This window comes from Mustela putorius, unplaced genomic scaffold (genome assembly GCF_011764305.1).
Source record: "Mustela putorius furo isolate JIRA1106 unplaced genomic scaffold, ASM1176430v1.1 tig00003850_pilon_pilon_pilon, whole genome shotgun sequence".
Lineage (NCBI taxonomy): Eukaryota > Metazoa > Chordata > Mammalia > Carnivora > Mustelidae > Mustela > Mustela putorius.
In genome coordinates, this window is record NW_025422002.1 from 14,928,429 (window position 1) to 14,948,409 (window position 19,981).

Here is a 19,981-nt window from a genome sequence, read left to right on the forward strand (position 1 = left end):
ACACCAGCCTTCTTCAAACTGAGAACAGAGCTATAGAAAAGAGCCCTCAGAAAGCCCATTTTACAGACAAGAAAACGGAGGCTCAAGCAATAGGGTGATTTGCCTAAGGTTACATAGCTAGCGAGGGGCAGAGCCAGTGCAAACCTTGGGAGCTCTGTACCAGGCCTACCAAAGGAGGCAAGCAAGAAATCCAGACATGCCTTAAGCATCAGCAGACCCGGGTTCAGACCACTTATTTGCTGCTGGGCCACGGACCAGGCCAGCATTTCAGCCACCCCCCAACCCCAGTGGGAAGGGACTCACTGTAAAGTCGTGTGGGGCCTAAGTGAAATGAGGTCCATGGAGCACCCAGCCCAGGACCAGAATTCTCCCAGTCCCAATTCTCCTCCCATCCTGTACGCACACCCTTCAACATGACTTCCCAGCAAATCCCAGCAAGAGGAGCCTCTGAACCTGGGCTGGTCTCCCAACTGTCCGGCTACAAAATGGGGCATTAGAAACGGTGCTAAGTTGTTCTGGACCCAGGCCTAAGAACCCTGTGTGCTTCTTTTCATTCACCTAGAGCCCCGTTTCTGGGGCGAGAACAAGCCAGGGCAAACCAGCTTGAAGAGGTCAGAGAGCAGAGAGTAGAGATAAGCCATCCTGGAAGAGGCCGCCCCACACCCACCAGCCCTGGCAGAGCTGCCAGCCAACCACAGACACTCACAAGCAAGAGCCCAGCTGCCATCCCCCAATCCCAGCTCGGGACAGCAGAGCCTGTCTGCCCCGTGCACTTGGCAGTGATAATGAGAGTTTACTGTGGGATGGCTTGCTGCTCACGTTACCATGGCAATAGATCATTCATACCATGACCAAGTTGTGTCCCAAGCACAAGGACTGGCACAGGTTTGGCAAGAGAGCCGGAAAGACCAGGTGGCAGCTCCATGCCGTGTTGGTGGGAGCATGGCCAGACTTGCTGGGGAACCCTTGGCCAAAATCGGGGATGGGGAGAATTAAATACATGTGTTAACGAAAACCACCCTGAGACACCATCTTCCCCCTCCAAGGCTGGCCATGCTGAGAACATTTTATAGCACCCTGCTTCAATTTCTCCTTAGCGCCCAGCACCATCTCATGTAGATTTTACACATTCATGGGACTGACTGCGTGCTTCCCAAGCCTGCCAGAGTGGACCCTCCACAAGGGATGGGAATTCCATCGGTTTTGGATACGGTGCTCTGTCCCCAGCACTTGGAATAATGCAATAAATACTTGTTCAATAATGAGGAAATGCATTCTCATGTATTACGGATATGGGCCAAAATCTGGCACAGCTTTCAAAGGACAAGCTAATGTCTGCGGAGGGGATAAACATGCTGAGCACTGAGCACACTGGAGCCAGCGATCATCCAAAGCTTGGTTCTAGCAGGTGCACAGAAACATGCTTCCTGATGGTCCTAGGCTGGAAACAACACCAGGACCCCTTCACAGGAGAATAAACAACAAAACTGGGGTCCATCCATATGACGGAGCACCTCTCGGCAATCAAAAGGACCAGCCCCAGTGTGGGTAACATGGCCAACCTCAGAAGCCAGATGTGAAAGAGAACAGACTCCTCTGGTTCCCTTCAGAAAACTCCAGGAACAGAAAACTAACATCTGCTGTTAGAAGTCAGGGCAGTGGTTCCCCAGGACAGGCACTGAAGGGGTGACCTGGCTTGTGATCTGAGTGGCTGCCCCATGGGTGTGTTCCATTTGTGAAAATGTGTTACTGAGTCGTATGCTTCTGGTAAGTTCTATTGATTTTACTTCAATGAGTTCACAAAAAATACACAAAGAAATGCATATGCATACTGACCCAGCACTCTGTACCAGGGCACAGCATAAAGATATTCACTTAGAACACTGCTTTTTAACAGCAAAAGGCTAGTAACAACTAGAACATCTGTCAGTAGGGACCAAAAAGAAAAGCCGGAACACGGGGACAGTGACATGCTGGCTGGTAAGGGAACTCTCTGCATAAAGATAAGGAGGAGTCCCAAGATATGTTGTCAGAGAAAAAAAGCACAGGGCAGAATAGTGTGCATAAAATGCTAGTATTTATGGACTGACTGGTGGTTCTCAAGTGTGGTCCCAGGCCCTGGAGGGTCCCTGAGGTCTTTCCAGGCATCCAGGAGATCAGCACTATTTTCAGAACAACACAACAACATCAGTTGCCTTCTTCATGCTTTTTCTCCCATGAGCATATGGCAGCGTCTTCCAGAAACAACATGACATTGTGGCGATGTCATCACTTTAATGGCTAATGGAATGTGTGCTTGTGTGTTTTGTGTTTTCTAGAATTTTTTAAAGGAAGCTCATGACAGATGATCAACATCACAAGTCAGAAAAATGCAAATCAGAACTGCAGTCGGATACCAACCACTTCACAGACACTAGGATGGCTATACTCAAAAAGGCTCAGCAGCAAGGGGTGCCTGAGTGGTTCAGTCTGCTAAGCGTCCGACTTGATTTTGGCTCAGGTCGGGATCTCAGGGTCATGAGATGGAGCCAGGCATGGGGCTCTGCCCTGGAGCTCTAAGCATGGAGTCTGCTTACGATTCTCTTCACTCTCGCCCTCTGCCCCTCCCCTCCCCTGGGGGGGAAAAAAAAACATAAAGGCAGACAGTAACAAGTGTTGGCAAGGATGTGGAAAAGTTGGAACCCTCATGCACTGTCAACAGGAGTGCCAAATGGTGCTGGGGAAACCGGCTGGCAGCTCATCTGGTGATTAAACATACAGTCACCAGGTGACCCAGCAGCTCTACTCCCGGGAATATTACCAAGAGCAACAGAAACCTCTGTCCGCACGAAAGCACGTACACAAGTGTCAGTGTCAGCAGTCCTCATGAGGGCCAGAAGGTGCGAACACTTCAATCGTCGGTGGATGAATGGGTGAAAAACAAAGTGCAACCACCACACGGAAAGCTCCTCAGTCAGAGAAAGGCACAAAGTAGTAACGCCTGCCACAATGCGGACGAACCTTGGAAGCATTATGCTAAGTGACAGAAGACAGTCCCCGAAGACGACCTCTTACATGACTTCGTGTCCGGGAATGTCCAGAATATGTGACTCCACAGAGACAGTGAGGAGCTTGGTGGTGGCTGGGGGCTGGAGAAGGAGGAAAGGGGAAGTGGCTGCTACCAGGTGTGGGGTTTCTTTGGGGAGTGATGACAATGTTCTAAACTTGGGCACAAGTGATGCCGGTACAACTCTTACAAAAGCTACTGAATTATACACTTTAAGGGGGGGCTTTATGGTACGTGACTGTATCTCAGTAAACCTGTTCTGAAAGGGAAAGAGAGGGAGGGAGGGAGGAATGACGGACGGACGGAAGGGTAAGGGAAGGAGGGAGGCAGCGAGGCAGGGAGGGAAAAGAAAAGAAAAGAAAAAAAAAGAGAAGAAGAAAAATAAGCCCACCTAGGGCCACTCAGACCCACTCATGGCTCCAGGTCCCCTGTGAGAGCCATGAGCCCACCCCTCCACTGGGAGCCTGCATCCCCCTGCCTGGCTCTCCGATGACCTCCAGAAAAGCACCCCCCCCACCAGATGCCAGTTTCTCTTCCATAAAATAGAATGACCACACAGACTACAGGGTAAAAACTCTATGCACCGACAGGTACCCCCAGTACAGGACCCAACCCAGCTGCCAACCAGGGCCAGACCGCTGATGAAACCGAGGACAGCCAACCCCACAGAACACGGAGCACCTACGCAGTCCAAAGGGCAGAGAGCCTCCGCTCAACAACCTCGACGGCCAGCAGCACATGGGCCAGTTGTGCCCACAACTGCCAATTTTCCAGGAAAGACAGAGAGCTGAAATTTACATGAAATCTTCTAATTTCAAAATAGTCACAGCAAAATTCTACGGCTTACAATGCTGCTCTGCAGAAAGAAGTTAGCAGGTGGACAGAGGAGAGCCACGTGTGCTGTAACAGGACAGCAGGCCCAAGTGCAGGTGACACTGGCCCATGTCCTCGCTCCATGCAGGCCTCGCTCCTGACATGCTCGTTCTCACTACAGCCTTGGGCACTCGCAACCATGCCATTTGGCCAATAAGGAAATGGGGGCTCAGAGGGGTGACGTCCTGGGCCCCAGATCATACAACAAGCAAGTGGGGGGCTTCAGACCAGGGTCTTACTGTGGATGTGGGGAGCCAGGGCCCCCGGTTTGCCTGTCTTATTGCTCTCCACAGGACCCACCCAGCCCGAAACAGTCACAGACCCCATTTCCAGCCCCTGTGGTTAGGGTTGAGCCCAGGAAAGGCTGGCCAGGCCCTCCTGTGAGCTCTCCTGCCACAGCCTCCACAGGCTGCCTCCATCCCCTGCCTGCTCCAGGAGCCTGGGGCTCTAGTAGGAGGTGATTCTGTTGCATGGGTTGGGGGCTCAGGTGTCCAGAATCCCAGCCTGGTTCCCTTAGGCCCCACACAAGTTAAAATCTCCCATAGGCCAAGACTGGAAAAGAGAGGGCAGGATGAGCAAGGATCCTCTGGGGAATGAGGACAGGAGAATCTGGGCAAGTCCCTCTCTCCTGTGTCCCAGCAGCCACAGCCTGGTGATTCTGGGAGGGGGGGTGGAGGCACTGGGAGTGGTGCTGGACACCCACAGATGCTAGAGAGGCCCACTGCTAGTCCTTTGTTCTCCTGCAGCACTCCCTCTGGGAGTCACCAGATAAGATCATACTGGCCTCCTGCCTTACAACTTCAATGGCTCCCCACTGCTTTTGGGACAAAGACCCAAATCTTCATCTTGAGGATCAACACCACTGTGGCCCCTATACCCTCCCCAGCCTCATACCAACCGCACAGCCTCCTTTCAATCTAATTCGCTCCTTCCAGCTACAGGGCCCCTGCATGTGCTGTGTCCTCTGCCTGGAGCACTGTTCCCTCTCTGCTTGCCACCTGCCGTGGAGTCAAAAAGGCCTCATGCTCAAATATCACCTCCCCCAGTAAGCCTTCCCTGATCCCCAGAAGTCAGATCCCTGAGAGATAGGTTTAGATAGCATACCCACCTCCTTTCTCAGCCCTGGTCACAGCTCAGAACATCACACCCATTTGACTCCAGGCTATCTCCCCCACTAACCCGTGAGCTCCCCGAGGGCAGGGACTGGGCTGGGCTTTGTTCCACACTGCACATTCAGCCACTGTCATAGCCCACACACACCAGGCACTCAGAAATGACAGGGATGAAGACACGAAGAAATACGAGGGAAACCTGGATCCACCGCTCCCCGCACGTGTGTTCTCAGACAAGGGATCTGATTCCTCTGCTGTAAACCAAGTCGGTGGTGGTGAGGATTAAAGGGGTTAATTATCACAGCACGCTTATAATGGTGCCCGCGCAAGACGCAAGCATGACAATGTCTGCACTTGGTAGAGTTACTTGAGTTTTAAAGTTTCTCTGTTAGCCAGAATGTCAGAAAATCCAAGGACCCCTGCCCTGCAGAACCTGGTTACATGGGTCCCAAGGAAGGGGGCCCCTTACCTGCCACATAGTCTGGGAGGCCCACAGAGGTCAGCTGGAGCCTTTCCCGGGAAGGAGAAAATCCGCCTTCCAGAGGGTCAACCCTGCCCCAGGGCTCCCTCCCTTGGGGCCCAGCAGTCTCCTGGTTCCCTCGGTCATGCCAGTCCAGTGGCAAAAGGGGTGGGCATGCTCACAAAGCCCCCTGAGTGACAACAGACTTCAGACCCCTTCTCCCCAGCCCAGGGAGCCGGGCATATGGCTTCCATTAAGCCACATCTGGACATGCTCAGAGGCAGCCAGGATCCCTGGCACAGCTCCGGCTCAGAGACAAGACCCCCGCCCCAGCCGGTCCTGGGGCAATGGCTGGAAACCTCCTTCTCCAGGCCCCAGGGCTGCCATGGCAACATAGCTGGGGGTCATTTCCAGCTCCATGGTCCTCCTCTCCGCCGGCCCCACTGGCAAGCAGGGCAGAGCTACCTCCCCAGCTCCTCTGCACTGAGGGCCCCTCCATCACTTGAGATGCCCCTGCCCTCGCCCCCAGAAGGTCCCCACTTCCCAAAGGATGCTCCATCAGGCCCCTGGCCCCCACCCATCAGGCTTCCCACCACCCACACTTCCTGGGCAGCGTGTACTACTTTATGGCCACGAAGAAATCTGTGTGTGTGTGCCTATCCACTGAACACCCTCCTGCCCCCAGGAGACCTCAGGAAGGGAGAGGCTGCGCTGGCCTCATTCACAGGCACAGCCCCCAGTGCAGAGAGGGTAGGCCACAGACATCTGTTGAGGAAATAAACAGGTAGAATGAAGAGTGGAGGGTGACAACCAGTAGCTAACATTTTTAATTACTCAGCAAGGGCTAAGCTTCCTGCCGAGCACTGGACATGAATCAGCTCCTCTCTTCAAGACATCCCCACGAAGCAGGAGCCTCCCCGTTGCTGATGGATGGAGGAAAGGAGGCACAGAACGGTAAGCCACTAGCCTGAGTTGTGCAGGGAGTGGAGCAGAGCTCATGAGCTGGCAGGGGATGGCTGGTCCCAGGGTGAGGAGGGGAGGAAAGATGGACGGGGGTGGTCAGTGGCAGGCCAGCCCTTGTTTATCTGGCTAGGACAAGTCCCCCTGCTCCCAACTTCCCACACCTTCCTTTCCTCGCACACCAAAAAATGCAGCTGCCTGTCCGTGCTCTGCTAATTATCTCCGGGCTTTGCGTGGGCTGGGCCCTCTGCCAGGACAGCCCTTGGATGGGAGAGGGGACACCCCATCAGAGGCCCCTGCCCCAAGGCAGCCCTCATCAAAGGCCACACCCCAAGATCCATTTGAGAAAGCACAGGGCAGAGGAGGGAAAAAAACAAAAACAAAACAGAAAAACCTAGGGCTCCTGAGAACAAAGTAAGTCTCCAAGATTCCAAAGGCCTGGAACCACAGAGAGGCCTCTGGAGTGAGAGGCGGGGGTGGGGGGTGGGGGTTGTGTCTATTTTGGAACCCCTCAGAGGCAGCAACCCAAACACACTACGTGCGCCATACTCCAAAGCCAGGCCTGCAAGCTCTCCCCGGGCACACATGTACTTCATTACAGCTCCCCCCACCCCATGCAGCCTCCCCACATCCTGTAGGCTCAGTGCTGGGTAAGGAGGATTCCTCTGAAGCCCACTGCCCTGGATCCAGCCCACCAACTCCCACTGTGTGACCTGGGGACACAAGCCACACCTCTCTGACCTTGATGTGCTTGGTTTTCAAGAAGAACCCCCACCTCCACAGCTTGTAGGAAGGATCAGAAATGGGGTCTGGCACCTAGGAGGTACTCACTCGGCAAAGGTGAGTTCTATGCCCCACTCTCCATGATGGTGCTGGAAGGAGAACCATCTGGGCTGGGTCAGGGGAGCTGATCCTCCCACCAGGTCGGGAGGAGCCTGCAGTCTCACCCTTCCCTACATGTGCACGGGCTTTGCACACAGTCTATGTCCAATAAGGGCTGGAGTACTTGACTGATGGGAAAAACGGGGCCCAGGACAATTAAGAGACCAAGGCCACAGAGCTGTGGGCAGCAGCAAGGTAGGTTTATGGGAATGCTGCAGAAATCCTGGACCCTCCTCATACCCCCTCCTCCCCCACCACCACCCAGACATCCCTCCCTCACAGTCCCCAGTCTGTAGACATGGGCCATGGGGGTCCAATTCTGCCTCCCCAAGGCCCACTAGGACCCAGTCACAGTTAGTGCCTAATGAAGGTTTATAGCGAAGGTTTAGGTATTAGCTTGAACAAGACACAGACTCTCAGCTATGGGGAGGGATGTCTAGACGACCAGACAACTGCTTAGGGTACCTCAGAGGTGAGGCAGGGAGCTGAAGAAGGTTAGTGGTGAGGGCATCAGACAAGGCATAAAGATTCAGGGAAGGCTTCCTAGAGGAGGTGCTGCCTGAGCTGGCTGGGAACAGTGTGAGCAAATAGGTGGGAGAAAAGGGATATGTCGGTGTAAGGTGTTCATAGGATGGCAAGGAAGCTAGGATGACCAAGGATAAGCCCCCATTGATTCACTCGTTTATTTACCTGATATTTACCAAGCACCAACTGTGTTGCTAGGCCCTGCCAGAGGCCCTTAGGTATAGCAGAAAAGATGACAGATGTGGTCCCTCCATTCATGGCACTACCATTCTACTAGGGGTGACAACATTAAACAAGTCAACTACGTGCTATCATATGAGGTATTGCTAGGAGGAATTAAAGCAGGATAAGAGGAAGGTGGAGTGCTCTTTTAACTGCGTGCTCAGAGAAGGCCTCTCTGGGGAGGTGACCTGGAAATGAGAGCATATAGAGGGAAGGAATGAGCCACATGGACACCTCAGAGAGCATTTCAAGAGGAGGTGTAAAGTGCAAAGGCCCTGGAGCTTCAGGGTACCTGAAAGGGGCTAGGAAGCCAGTGCTAAGCAGGTCAATAGGGACTGAGTGTTTAGGCCCCACTTCCAACTTTGTATGTTAAAACCCAAATTGGCGGGAGGCAGTCAGTTAAGCATCTGCCTTTGGCTCAGGTCATGATCCCGGGGACCTGGGATGGAACTCCGCACCAGGCAACCTGCTCAATGGAGACTCATCTTCTCCCTCTCCTTCTGCCCCTCCCAGCCCTGCTCATGCGCTCTCTCTCAAATAAATAAACAAAATTTTTTAAAAACCTGATAGGGATGGTATGTGGAGATGAACCTTTGGGGATATAATTAGGCCATGGGGGTGGATCCCTCATGATGGGATCAGTGCCCTTCCAAGAAGAGACACAAGAAAACTTGCTCCCTCTCTGTGTATCTCAGTGAGATGCACCCTCATCTCTCATGCAAGGACACAATGAGCAGATGGCCATCTGCAAACCAGGAAGTGGGCTCTCACCAGACACCAGGTCTGCCGGCACCTTGATCTTGGCCTTCCCAGCCACCAGAACTTTAAGAAATAAATGCTTGTGGGGTAAGCCCCCCAGTCTTTGGCATTTTTCTAACAGAAGCCAGAAGAGACTAAGAAAAGGGTGATGGAGAGGTGATCCAGGAGGTCATGGGCTGACCAGGGCAGAGCCTGTGATCCTGGAGAGAGCTTTGGCTTCTATTCTGAGTAGGTGGGAGCCCCGGCAGGTGCAGCACAGAGCAGGGACAAGAACGACGTGTGTGTTAACAGGAACCCTGGCTGGCGTGCATGGCAGGTCTGGTCCTAGGCTCTCACAGGGAGCCCCCAGGAGAGACCATGTCCCTTCTGCTATCAGCTCAGAGACCAAGAACACAGCCATGACCCGAGGCTACTGTCAGGAGGGGGTGGATGGAGCTGGACCAGGTCTGTGAAACTTTTCACTTCCTTCTAGGGCACCCATGGACCCCAGTGGACCCCACCTGCACCCGAGCTGGAACCTTCCTTGAGGAACTCTAGCCCTGAGAAGGTATACCTAAGAGCCCTTCAACCATAGCCCCACCAGGTAGCCCAGCACCTACCACAACAGGGACCTCACCCTTACCCACCGTTCTGTCCCCAGGAGTACAGCTGGGAAGAAAGCGCCATCTCAGTGCCCCCTGCCTTATAGTGTGGGGGTTGGGCTGACCATGGGTAGCCTGGCCCCAGGCAACTTTGCAGAGCTGGGGGCCTTAACAGGGCCCTGAGGCTGTCTTTCCCTGGGCTAAGTGCCCCTGGAGGAACTAGAATGGGTTCTTACCTTCATGGTCACCTCTGGGGATAGAATGAACAGAGTTGGGGTCTGTGTCCTCCTCCGGCTGAGAATGGGGCAGAACCGGTGGCTGCTTGGGCACTTCCTGTGTGGGTGGGACCCAGGCTGCCTCTTGGGGAGATAGGGTCAGCATGGTGTGGATGCTGGGCTTCATCGTGCCCCCAGGAGAGTTCGGTGTGCCCTGTGATGGGGGGACACTGGTCGTGCTTGACCCCAGAACAGGCACGGCTCCCTCCTGCCCAGCACTGTCAGGGGTGGCCTGGGCTTCCGGGATTAAGTTCTCTTCAGGCCCTGCCCTCGCCTCTGCCTTGTCCTCTTGGACAGGGAGACCAGGCCCAGTTGGGCCTGGAATGGGTGGTTCATCCAGCCCCCTGGGGCCACCTGCTGCCGGCTGCTCCCTGATGACCAATTCCTCGGTCTTCTCCAGCCCTTCGCCATGGCTGTCCTCTGTCACTCTCCTGGCTTGCATGGGGGCCGGGGGACCTAGAGCAGCAGCTGCCGTGGGCCTAGGGAGGGCGGCTGGCCAGGGGGTGGCCTGGAGGGCAGAGGATGGCTGACTGCCACCTCCCAGAGCAGCCGGGCCCCCGGCACCTGCCTGGAGCTCGGCCGCCAGGGCTGCTGCAGCTTCTGCCTCGACCACCTCCTGGTCGTAGCTGTAGGGGTCTTCATAGTGTCGCTCGGGGTCCCCCTCCTCCGTGTCGGAGAAGTTTCCCACGGCAGCCGCAGGCACACCTCCAGCATCCCCACGGCAGCCAGGGAGCTGGTAGCAGATGAGCTCGCCCCCTGTGTCAGGACAGTGGCAGGCCCGGCAGGGCGGCAGGTGGACAGTGTGGCCAGCAGCATACTTGCGTCCAGCGTGGACACAGCCCACCTGGCCGCACTGCGGGCAACTGTCGGCTGCCACCACAGCTTCAATGCAGTTGGGGGGCAGCTCCGGGCACAGCATGAACTGGCAGCTAATCTTGCCACCGCCCGGTGGGCAGGAGCACTCGGTGCTGCCGAAGTCCACGAAGTAGGACTGGCCGGCGGGCACGCGGCCACGCACGAAGCCACCCTGCAGGCAGTCGTAGTACTGGTAGCCCTCGCATGCACAGCCCTGCTGCACGCACACCGCGCAGCAGGCGCCCGGCTCCAGTGCCTCCTCGATGCAGTTCTCCAGCGGTGGGCACTCGACGCCCGTGCAGTCCTGCCTCGGGGCTGCCGCGCCAGCCCTTGGGCCCAGGGCCAGGGCCATGGCCAAGACCACGGCCAGCCAGGCCAACACGGGCTCCCGGGGCCACGCCATGCTCCCACAGCCGGCTCAAGGGCTGCCTTCAGTTGAACCGCCTCCTCTGCTGCGAGGCTCTGTGGGAACAGGAAAGAACAGCTGTCAGCGCTCCTGGGCCACCACACACGCGGCTGGACAGCCCCCCCAGTACAGCACATGCACGTGGCTGGGCAGCACCCCCAGTACAGCACACACACACAGCTGGACAGTGCCCCCAGTACAGCACACGCATGTGGCAGGATAGTGCCCCCCCAACTGGATGGTACGTGCGCACGCTCCTGGACATGTCCACTCAGACGCACCGCCATCGCTCACGTGCCCCAGGTGTTGGCGCACAGTCATTAACGTGACCCCAACTTGGGGATGCTGACCCCTCTACCCCCCCGCCTTGTGACACAGGCCCTTTGAGTGGGAGCCTCCTGCCCACGGCCCCACAGCACCCCCAAACGCACCCCTGCACCCTCACTCAGTCACACTCATTCAGGGCATATGTCTGGTCTCTCACACCCTTGGTGACAGACACCGTGGTCTCTCACATACACAGCTACTCACGCTATCTCACACATAGGCTCATCCACATGCCAGGACGCCACAGGAAGTCTCTCTCTCTCACACACACACACACACACACACACACACACACACACGATCGCCCAAACGATTTCTCTCCCCACAGAAGTCCCACTCGATCCCCAGCCATCCACTGAGAGGCTGGGCGGCCAGCCAGAGGATATGGTCAGATAGATGATAGGCAGGAACAAACCCCCCTCTGAAGCCACGGCGCAGCCAGCCAAGCCCCCCACCGGAGCCCTCAGACCGCAAGGCTCAGGAACACCGCCCGACAGGAGACACCCCCCGTCCTTGGACTACAAGCTTAGCCTCAAAGGGGCTTCCTGCTAATGTCCTCAGCTCCCTCCATGAACATTACCACCATTCCCAGAACTTTTCTAGATACCTGCTCTCCTTAACACCCCATCCCCATGTTCTGTCCACTCTCCCTCAGGAATAGCTCTCCACTCTCTACCCCTTCTCTTTGTTTCCTTGGGCCCACCCCAGACCCAGCCTCACCTCCCATCTGCCCTGGGAGATGCCCTCCCTGCCCTCCACAACCCCACTCAGCTCTTCCTCTGCAAAGCCCATGGGACCTGAGAGCAGCTGACCCCAACACGCCATGGCCCCGAGCCCCGTGGAGGCTTCCCTGCTCCAGCAAGAAAAGGGCCCCAATCCCAGTGAGAACCGCCCTCACCCTGCCCTCCCTTCCCAGACACCGGCTACTTCTCCACCCACCGCAGTGAGGCTGAGCTATAGTTTGCAGTGGCTTTGCTAAAATTGTCTGGCTTTCTAAAAAGGGGGGTGGGGGATGGGGAGAAAAAACAATAAAGTGGCTTCTCTAGCATTTTAAGTACTTGTCATTTTAAACCTATAAATATTATAATTTCAAACATTTCAACATTCAAACAATGTAACAATAACTTCATAAAAGTTTCTGAGAAGAGGAGAGAGGGAGCAGGGAGCAGAGTCACCACTGTGTCAAGAGGAAAGCGGCTTCAGGCTCAAGCATCCACCCCGCCCCAACCCCCTCCCCCAAGCAATGCCCCGGACAGGGCTAGCAGACAGGACTGGAGTGGAGTGCAAGGACCTGAGTCGAGGAGGGCAGTGACAGTGACTCAGCACCCAGCACAGCGAGACAAGGAGGTCGGCCTCTGCCAGCCAGTCAACCAGAACGGACTCAACAGGTCCTATGTGCCATGCACCTCTAGAATTGGGGGCTTCTCCAAAAATAAGACAGCTCCATGGCCATTCCACCAGTGCAGAGTCTCTGATGTGGGGAAGCAAGTAATACACCCACAGCAAAGCCCAGATGACGAATACCCGGCAGTAACAAGGACAATGAAGAAATAAATGACAGAAAGCAAGGAAGTGGAATAGGAAGTGACTAGGGCTGCGGGAAAGCCCATTTTAGCCAGGATGATCAAGCAAGGCTTCTCTAAAGAACTGCCACTTCATCTGAGACCTGAGTGAATCAAAGGAGACAACCACGTGAATATCTTGAGGTAAAGGCCCATCTGTAGGCCACTGAACAGCAAGTGTAAAAGGCCTGAGGCAGGATGAGCAGGTGGGAGATGAGGAACAGCAGAAAGTTACCATAGTCTGGGAGAGCCAGGGACCTGGAAGGATGGAGCTCTGGCTTCCCAAGGCAGGGGAGGCTTCCAAAGGAAGGCCTGCAGAGGCGATAAAGTTCTAGAACCTAGGTGAGGTTCGGTGGAGTAAGGTCCAGAGCCGATGACCAAGAAAGAATTCTTGAGAGATCTTTGGTGCAAAATGGTGGTCTATTAAAGCACGGGGACAGGACCCGTGGGCAGAAAGAGCTGCTGCCTGGGGTTGTGAGGGATGGCAGGTTATGTACCCTGCGGTTGGGGGAAGGTGAGGAAAAGGGAGATTTCAACGGAGCTTTCATATGCTAAAGAGGGCCTACAAGGTGCAGGGATACGGGAAGTCTTGCTGCTAGATCAATGTTGTCTTTTGGCAAGCCATTCACATTTCTGTTATCAAGCGTCTTTTTTCGTGAGATTTGGGTTTAGAAGAAATTTAACTTTATTTAGGGCTTGAGGAACTGAGTTATTTGCCTCTGGAAATTGTGCTATTGCTAGATAGCTTCTTTGTTGTAAATCTCTAGGACACTGGTAAACCAAGGGAGACTCCTGGCTTGCAGGACTGTGATCTCTGCAAGTTAACTATTTGCTTTTCCTTTAGGGCAGCCAGGGGTGGCTGAGGAATGGCACACATATTACTGAGGGGAGTAGGTGGAGAGGGGGTGCAAGGTGCCAGCTTTTGCTTTGTCCTCAGTCAGCCTCCTGCTCCCTCATCAGAGGGATGTGCAGCCCAGTTTGGGACACGTCAAATTTGAGAAGCCCAAGCAAAGTCCAAATGAATTTCGTAAAGATGTGGAAGGACACCTTCCCCATCCCCCAGCTAAGAAGCCATCTCAGGAGGTAGGTTGGTGGGCATCTAGGAGAATTGGGGCCTGTGATCCCCCTTGACCAGGTCAACGACCCTCTACTTGGAGATGGTGGGACATGAAGGCCCGAAAGCAGCCCGAGTCCACTCTAAATAGTGTCATTTAAGAAAAAAAAAACCTTTACAAACCAAGAGCCAAACCTTTAACAATGCATCCCCAAGATGCAAATATGCCCACCAGGCTGGCAGCCTTCTCCCAGAGGAACTTTGTTCCCAGTCAGCCCTGCCACACTCCATTCCACCTCACATTCTCCCACAAGTTGGTCCCCTAGTTCCTCTCAACCCCCTGGGTGCCCTGGCCTTGGACCTTCCCCACCCCAAGCATCACATTCTGCCTGCATCGAGGTGATTCTAGATCTTGGGTTCACCCATCACCCTAACCCGAGGCCCTGGCTTTGTGTACTCATCTGCTGTGCAACCCTGAACAAGGCTCTTGTCCTCTCTGAGCCTCGTTTCTGCATTTGGTTACCACGGAGAGGCTCCAGCATACCTCAGATCACAACAGAGGGCCTACGGGTTCTGGAGTTTTGTCAGCCAACTCTTGTGTTTTGCTTGTCCCACACAGTGGGTTTTAGTCTTAAATTAGTTAACCAGCCTTTACAAACTGGAAATGTTCACATGAAAATTCAGGTTTCTAAAAAAGAAGAGAAAATTTCTCACTCCTCTTGAAAACCACCAAGCCTGAGCCACACTGAGATAATCACACGGGGTATGGGCTCCTGCTCTCCCAAGAGCCTATGTAGCCTTATCGCTGACTTACACATGGTTGGGTGTGCTTGAATTCAGGGTCCCCCCAGCTCCACTGTGGTCTCCAGCTAGAAGAATGGAAGTCTAGGGTGCATGACACACTGCACCAGAGCCTTCTGGTGCTGTCTGAAGGGTGGGACAAACGCAGATATATTCAGAGAAGGTGGCCCACTGGGGAGGGTCCTGGGCCCCTGAGGGTGGCTCACCTGGAGAAAAGCAATTCAGAAAGCCCGGGTCCATCTCCACGGCCACTCGGGGCAGGGCAGGACCTACAGGTGTGTATGAAGGGTGGAGGGGAACAGATCTCCACAGAGCTCCATAAGGGCAAAGCTCTCTCCAGGTCAAGCATTAGACCAGGCTGCTAGGGGGAAGAGGTGAACTCCCTGTCATTGGACATAAGCAAGTGGGGCTGGAAACACACAGGTGAGAAGTTGGAGGGCCTAATCTCAACATCGCTGGTTCTCAGATTCAGACATGTCCCTCCTGGAGACTCCAGCTGCTATTTTCCCATGGCCCCCACAGCAAGTGGCCCCCTTCACACCTGGCTTCTGCAGACATCCCCCCCCTTGCAATCTAAAAAGAGGAGCCACAAAGGGGAGGGGCTGAGAAATGGAGGCTGACCTCCCTGCAGGGGGGAACCCCAGCAGCCAGACTGTGGTCACAAACAAAGAACCTCCTGCCAGGCTGCCCAGTGCTGGCAGGCTGGGTCACACATTCCCAAGGTGGGAACTTTCCAGGGAACAGGGAAAGGCAGTTAAACCTGCACAGCTTCTGCCTTGCACCCATCCCACTGGCAAGCTGGCTAATAATGTATGTACATTCATAATAACAAAACTGTGATTATGACAAGGCCGACTGCCCCATGTGACCAGGGAGCGGACACCTTGGAGAGGGCTACCTATGCAGTCATGTCCACAAGCATATGCCATGCACACACGCTGCGTCCCCCTGCCAAGTGAGCTATCCAAAGAAATCTACAGAGATCCACATGCCCACAGTGGTCACTGGGTACTCGTCCAGTGGTAGGTGGGGACCGAGCAGGCGCAGGCCCTGATGCTGTTCCCTGTCCTAGATCCACTCCCCGCCCTTCTCCTCCACCCTGCTCTGCACCTGGGAGGCTGACCTCTCCAGCCTGCATCCCGGAGGATCCTGCACCCCTCAATGGCAGCCACTGATAGGAGATCAAAGGGTGTGGTATCTATTCCCCACCTCCCACCCCCCTTCCCCCGAGGGCAGGGGTTGGTGATGGCTGCCCCTCCAGCGACGGCTAGGACTCCAGTAGGGTGACCCTACTGTGTTCAGGATTTCATCCCCACCCCTGCAGGCCCAGGGTGCTAAGGGCTCCCCACCCACAACCATGACTCCAAACATGTCCCCTAGTTCCCCCCAACTCTGCCCATATCTCTTTTCTAGGTATCTTCATTAACCACTCCTCTCGATCCCCTTTCCTGCTGGGACTCTGCCAGACACATCCCTGTGAGGACCCCAGAGAATGCTAAGTCCATGATGTGCTGTGCACAGAGCAACACGGATGGACCTTCAAACTAGAACACAAAGTGGAACAGGTAAGAAATAGAAAAAGCTAGCCCAATACCATTCATGTGGAGTAAAAATACACATCCCCTCCCCACATGCCCAAAGTAAAACACACCATTTGCAAAACACAGGGAAACAGATACACACTGAGCAGAGCTGGAAGTCTGCCATAGTGGGCAAATGGAATGGCACGGGGAACAGAGATAATGGGAATAAACCGACCAATAAAATAAAAGCAGGACCCTGCAGAGACCAAGATAATAGTGTGTTATTAGCTGAGGAGTATAATTAACTCAACTATGAGTGCCTGAGGTCTAGCTGAAGGAAAAAAAGAATCCCATGTCCTAACAGGGCCCTTCTAGAAGCAGGAACCCCAGCAGCCTGAGGGAGGATTCAGGGCGGGGGTTCTTCCTGCACCCAGCTCCATGGTGAGGGGGGCATGGCCACATGACCACTCCCAGCCCATCCACAAAGCTCATCCCCCCTTCACTGCAACTGGTTGAGGGATGGACCTGGGGAGTCATGTAACCAGTGAGACTCAGAACTCCCAACTGCTCCAAGTAGGGGAATTTGGCAGTGGGGATACTGAGCTGCCTGTACGAGGCCTGGCAACTTCCACCTGGGTCTCTGAGGGCACAGAGTCACCAGGAAAGGCATGTAAGCACCCTGATGGTGGGACCACAGGAGCCCAGCATCCATTCCTCCTGGTTGCAACCCTGGGTCTGTGAGTCCATTCTGGAGGCCCCCATCCACCCGGAAGGCCAGGTGAACACCACTGAAGGAGCCAAGGCCTGCCTAAATTTCTGACCAACTTCTGTTGACTGTTGTGACTGTTGTTGCTCTCAACTGCCAGGGGTCGGGGATGTTGGTCACAGAGCGATAGGTAACCAAAACCACTGGGATCTAAGCAGACAATCTGGCTGGGGGACATTCCACAGGACACATGTCACCCACAGCTTCAGCACATAGGAAAAGCAGACAGAGGAGAGGCTGCTCTAGACCCACACAGGTCTGAGATAAAATAGCCCAGTTCGTGTGGGGCTCCTAATCGGCCCCAGTGTGAACAAACCAATAAGCCAGCTAGCTGTCTCTGCTCACTGAAAGGTTCCAGGATGGCCTGAGGACCAGCCGATCATTCTGTGAGGTGTGATGGCCACCAAATACTTTCACATTTTTTAATTAATCCTTTATTTAGCCATCATGCCTATGAGATGCCCTGACATATTTCAGCATGGATAGCAGTCAAAAGCAAAACATCCAAATGTTCGCAACTGTCAAATCTAGATGATGGCTGCCTGATGTCCTTTCTGGTATTCTGGGTTTCTGTCTGCCACTCCTCACAATAAGCAGCCACTACGGGTGTGGAGGTGGGACTGAAGGCCAGGGAGCCACCGACACTCATATCTGGGAGTGCATCCAGCTCCATGGAGTGAGTCCCTGAATTCCAGAACTGGAGGTCCTGGAGCAGGCTCCAGGCAGGACCAGCAGGCTGGTCAAGGTCACCATCCAGGCTGCTAATAGCTTTGGTCTTTTGTTAATGGGACACCTGCTGTGGGCGGGGGCAGTGGGGATTCTGTGGTAGCCTGGGCTCAGGTTCTCATGGATGGGGGTGGGTGCACACTCAGGAAGGGTCTCTTCCCAGGAAGCATCCCCCCAGAGACAGGGCCTACTCTCCTCCCCACCCCCCACCCCAGGGTGCAGGGTGTGGACCTCGTCAGGGAAGGAGATCTCTGGCATAGCAAAGTCAGAGGTGCTTTGGGGTGCTGCTCGAACCTCAATGACCCTCCCTTGCTCTGGCTACAAGCTCCTCTCTCCACCGCCCTCAGGACTGCCACCCCAAAACTCAAACACGTATCCCCACAGGAAGGTGCCACCACCTCCCACAGCTGCCATCCAGAGCAGAGCAGGATGAGAACTTTCTGGGTTGGCAAGGCCATGCTGCAACCCCTCCCCACATGGCCCCAGGAGACCCTGATTCATCACCAGTGCTGTTATCGAAAGTGGGGTCTGGCTTCACATAGCATCAAGCCACAAGATAAGGAAATGCTTCCCTTCCCCAGTCCTCTGATCCTTCTGATCCCAACAAGAACAGGCTTGCCAAAGAGAGCAAATAAAAAGACAAGACACGCAGTTATGGGGGAACTTCAGATAAGCAATGTGCAAATGTTTAGCATAAGTACGTCTTGCACAATACAGGGGATGTACTTAGACATCGTGTATCTGAGATTCCAATTTAACTGGGCATCCCACATTTTTTACAGGGCAACCCCAGACAAGAGGAAAAGCTCAGGTTGATGCTGGTATGGCTTCAATACTTTCTAAATATTTGCAGGGGATCTCTCTTTTAAACAAGTCACATCTATAACAAAACACTGGGACTTTCAAGCAGCAGGGGAAGGAAAGAAGAAATAAACATACAAGGCACTTGTAGACACACCAGTCACAAACATGTGAGTCATCAGGACCACCTGGGCCCTGCTCCTCCCAGAAGCCTGCCCAGGAACAGCTGCCCCCTGCTCCCAAGTCCAACCAGAGGCTGCTCACAGGGCACATCTGGGGGTCACGTGTCCTCTTGAAATCAGTTGCTGATATTCTAACCTTCCAATGTCATTAATGTAGCATCAGTTTAGTGGTGTAACATTTAAAATCTGAACACTTTGCACTGAATAGACCCCATCATCTCAAGGAAAACCAGAGGATAGGGCCTACCAGCAGAGCCCCTCTGGTCCACGGTGAGTCCACGTTCACTCTCCACTGGCATCACTGGTTCACTGTCTCCTTGGACCCACTTGCGCCTTGGGTTTCTCTTATCTACGCCCAAAGGAGGGAGGCCCAGAGGAGGTGGGAGTTTCTGCTCCCTCCTGCCCGGCGTCCCCTCCTGAATGTCCTAGTCTCCTGGGTTAGGATCCCTCTTTTCTCTAAGTGGCAGACAGTGGGAATTTTGTCCCCCTGCAAGTGCCTGCTACTACCCAAGTGGCCTAGTAGACAACAGTGTATTGGTCCTATCCGATTCCAACTGCATCCCACAGTTATACAAGATACACCACACAGGGGGGAATATGGGAGTTACACACTGTCATAGATGGTGATGCCCAGAAGCAGAACCTGACATGGGTTCTCATATATGTGACTTAGTGGGGGACAAAACTTGGCAAAGAGGTTGTATTGGCTAGAGCCCAGCATTGGCCTGATTCCTGGGGAGCCCTGCAGGGTGACCAGTACCCCAGGACTTGTCCCACTTAGGGACCTCCGTCAGTCACTGGCCAAGGACCACAGTGGGGTGAAGAGGTAAGGATTACTTTCCAGGCATGTAGTGGGAGGCAGTGCCTGTTGGCCAAGGGCAAGCGGCTGCAGAAGGACACAGGTGGGAGCCATTAGCAGCCAACACCTGAAGCATCTGGGGGATGAGAGGGTCCAGATGGGACACCAGCAGTGGCCACAGTGTCTCTCACACACAGGCATGCGCGCGCACACACACACGCACACATACAAAATGCAGAAGCCAATGAAACAGTATAGTCCTTAAAAATGTCCCCAAACCTACCTTTAATTTATAATTCAGTCTGAGATCACCCCAGGCTCAGAAAGGTAACAAAGTATATACTAAAAATAATATTTGTACAGCCATGCTCATGGCAGCATTATTCTCAATAGCCAAATGGCAGAAACAACCCAGGTGTTCCCCCCAGCAATGAGCAGATGAATAAAATACAGTCTACACCTACACTGGAATATTCTTCAGCCT

General features: G+C 54.3%; 1 protein-coding gene across 4 annotated transcripts in view; it reads right to left on the reverse strand.

The window, feature by feature from the left end:
* The window catches only part of FBLN2 (fibulin 2), an 83,986-nt gene that overhangs the window by 46,333 nt on the left and 17,672 nt on the right, over window positions 1-19,981 (reverse strand). For all 4 annotated transcript variants that reach the window (XM_045063367.1, XM_045063365.1, XM_045063366.1 and 1 more), the window contains one exon: window positions 9,657-11,012. In XM_045063367.1, the coding sequence (XP_044919302.1) occupies window positions 9,657-10,953 (1,297 nt within the window). In that variant the 5' untranslated portion in view covers window positions 10,954-11,012. The remainder of the gene's footprint in view (window positions 1-9,656; window positions 11,013-19,981) is intronic.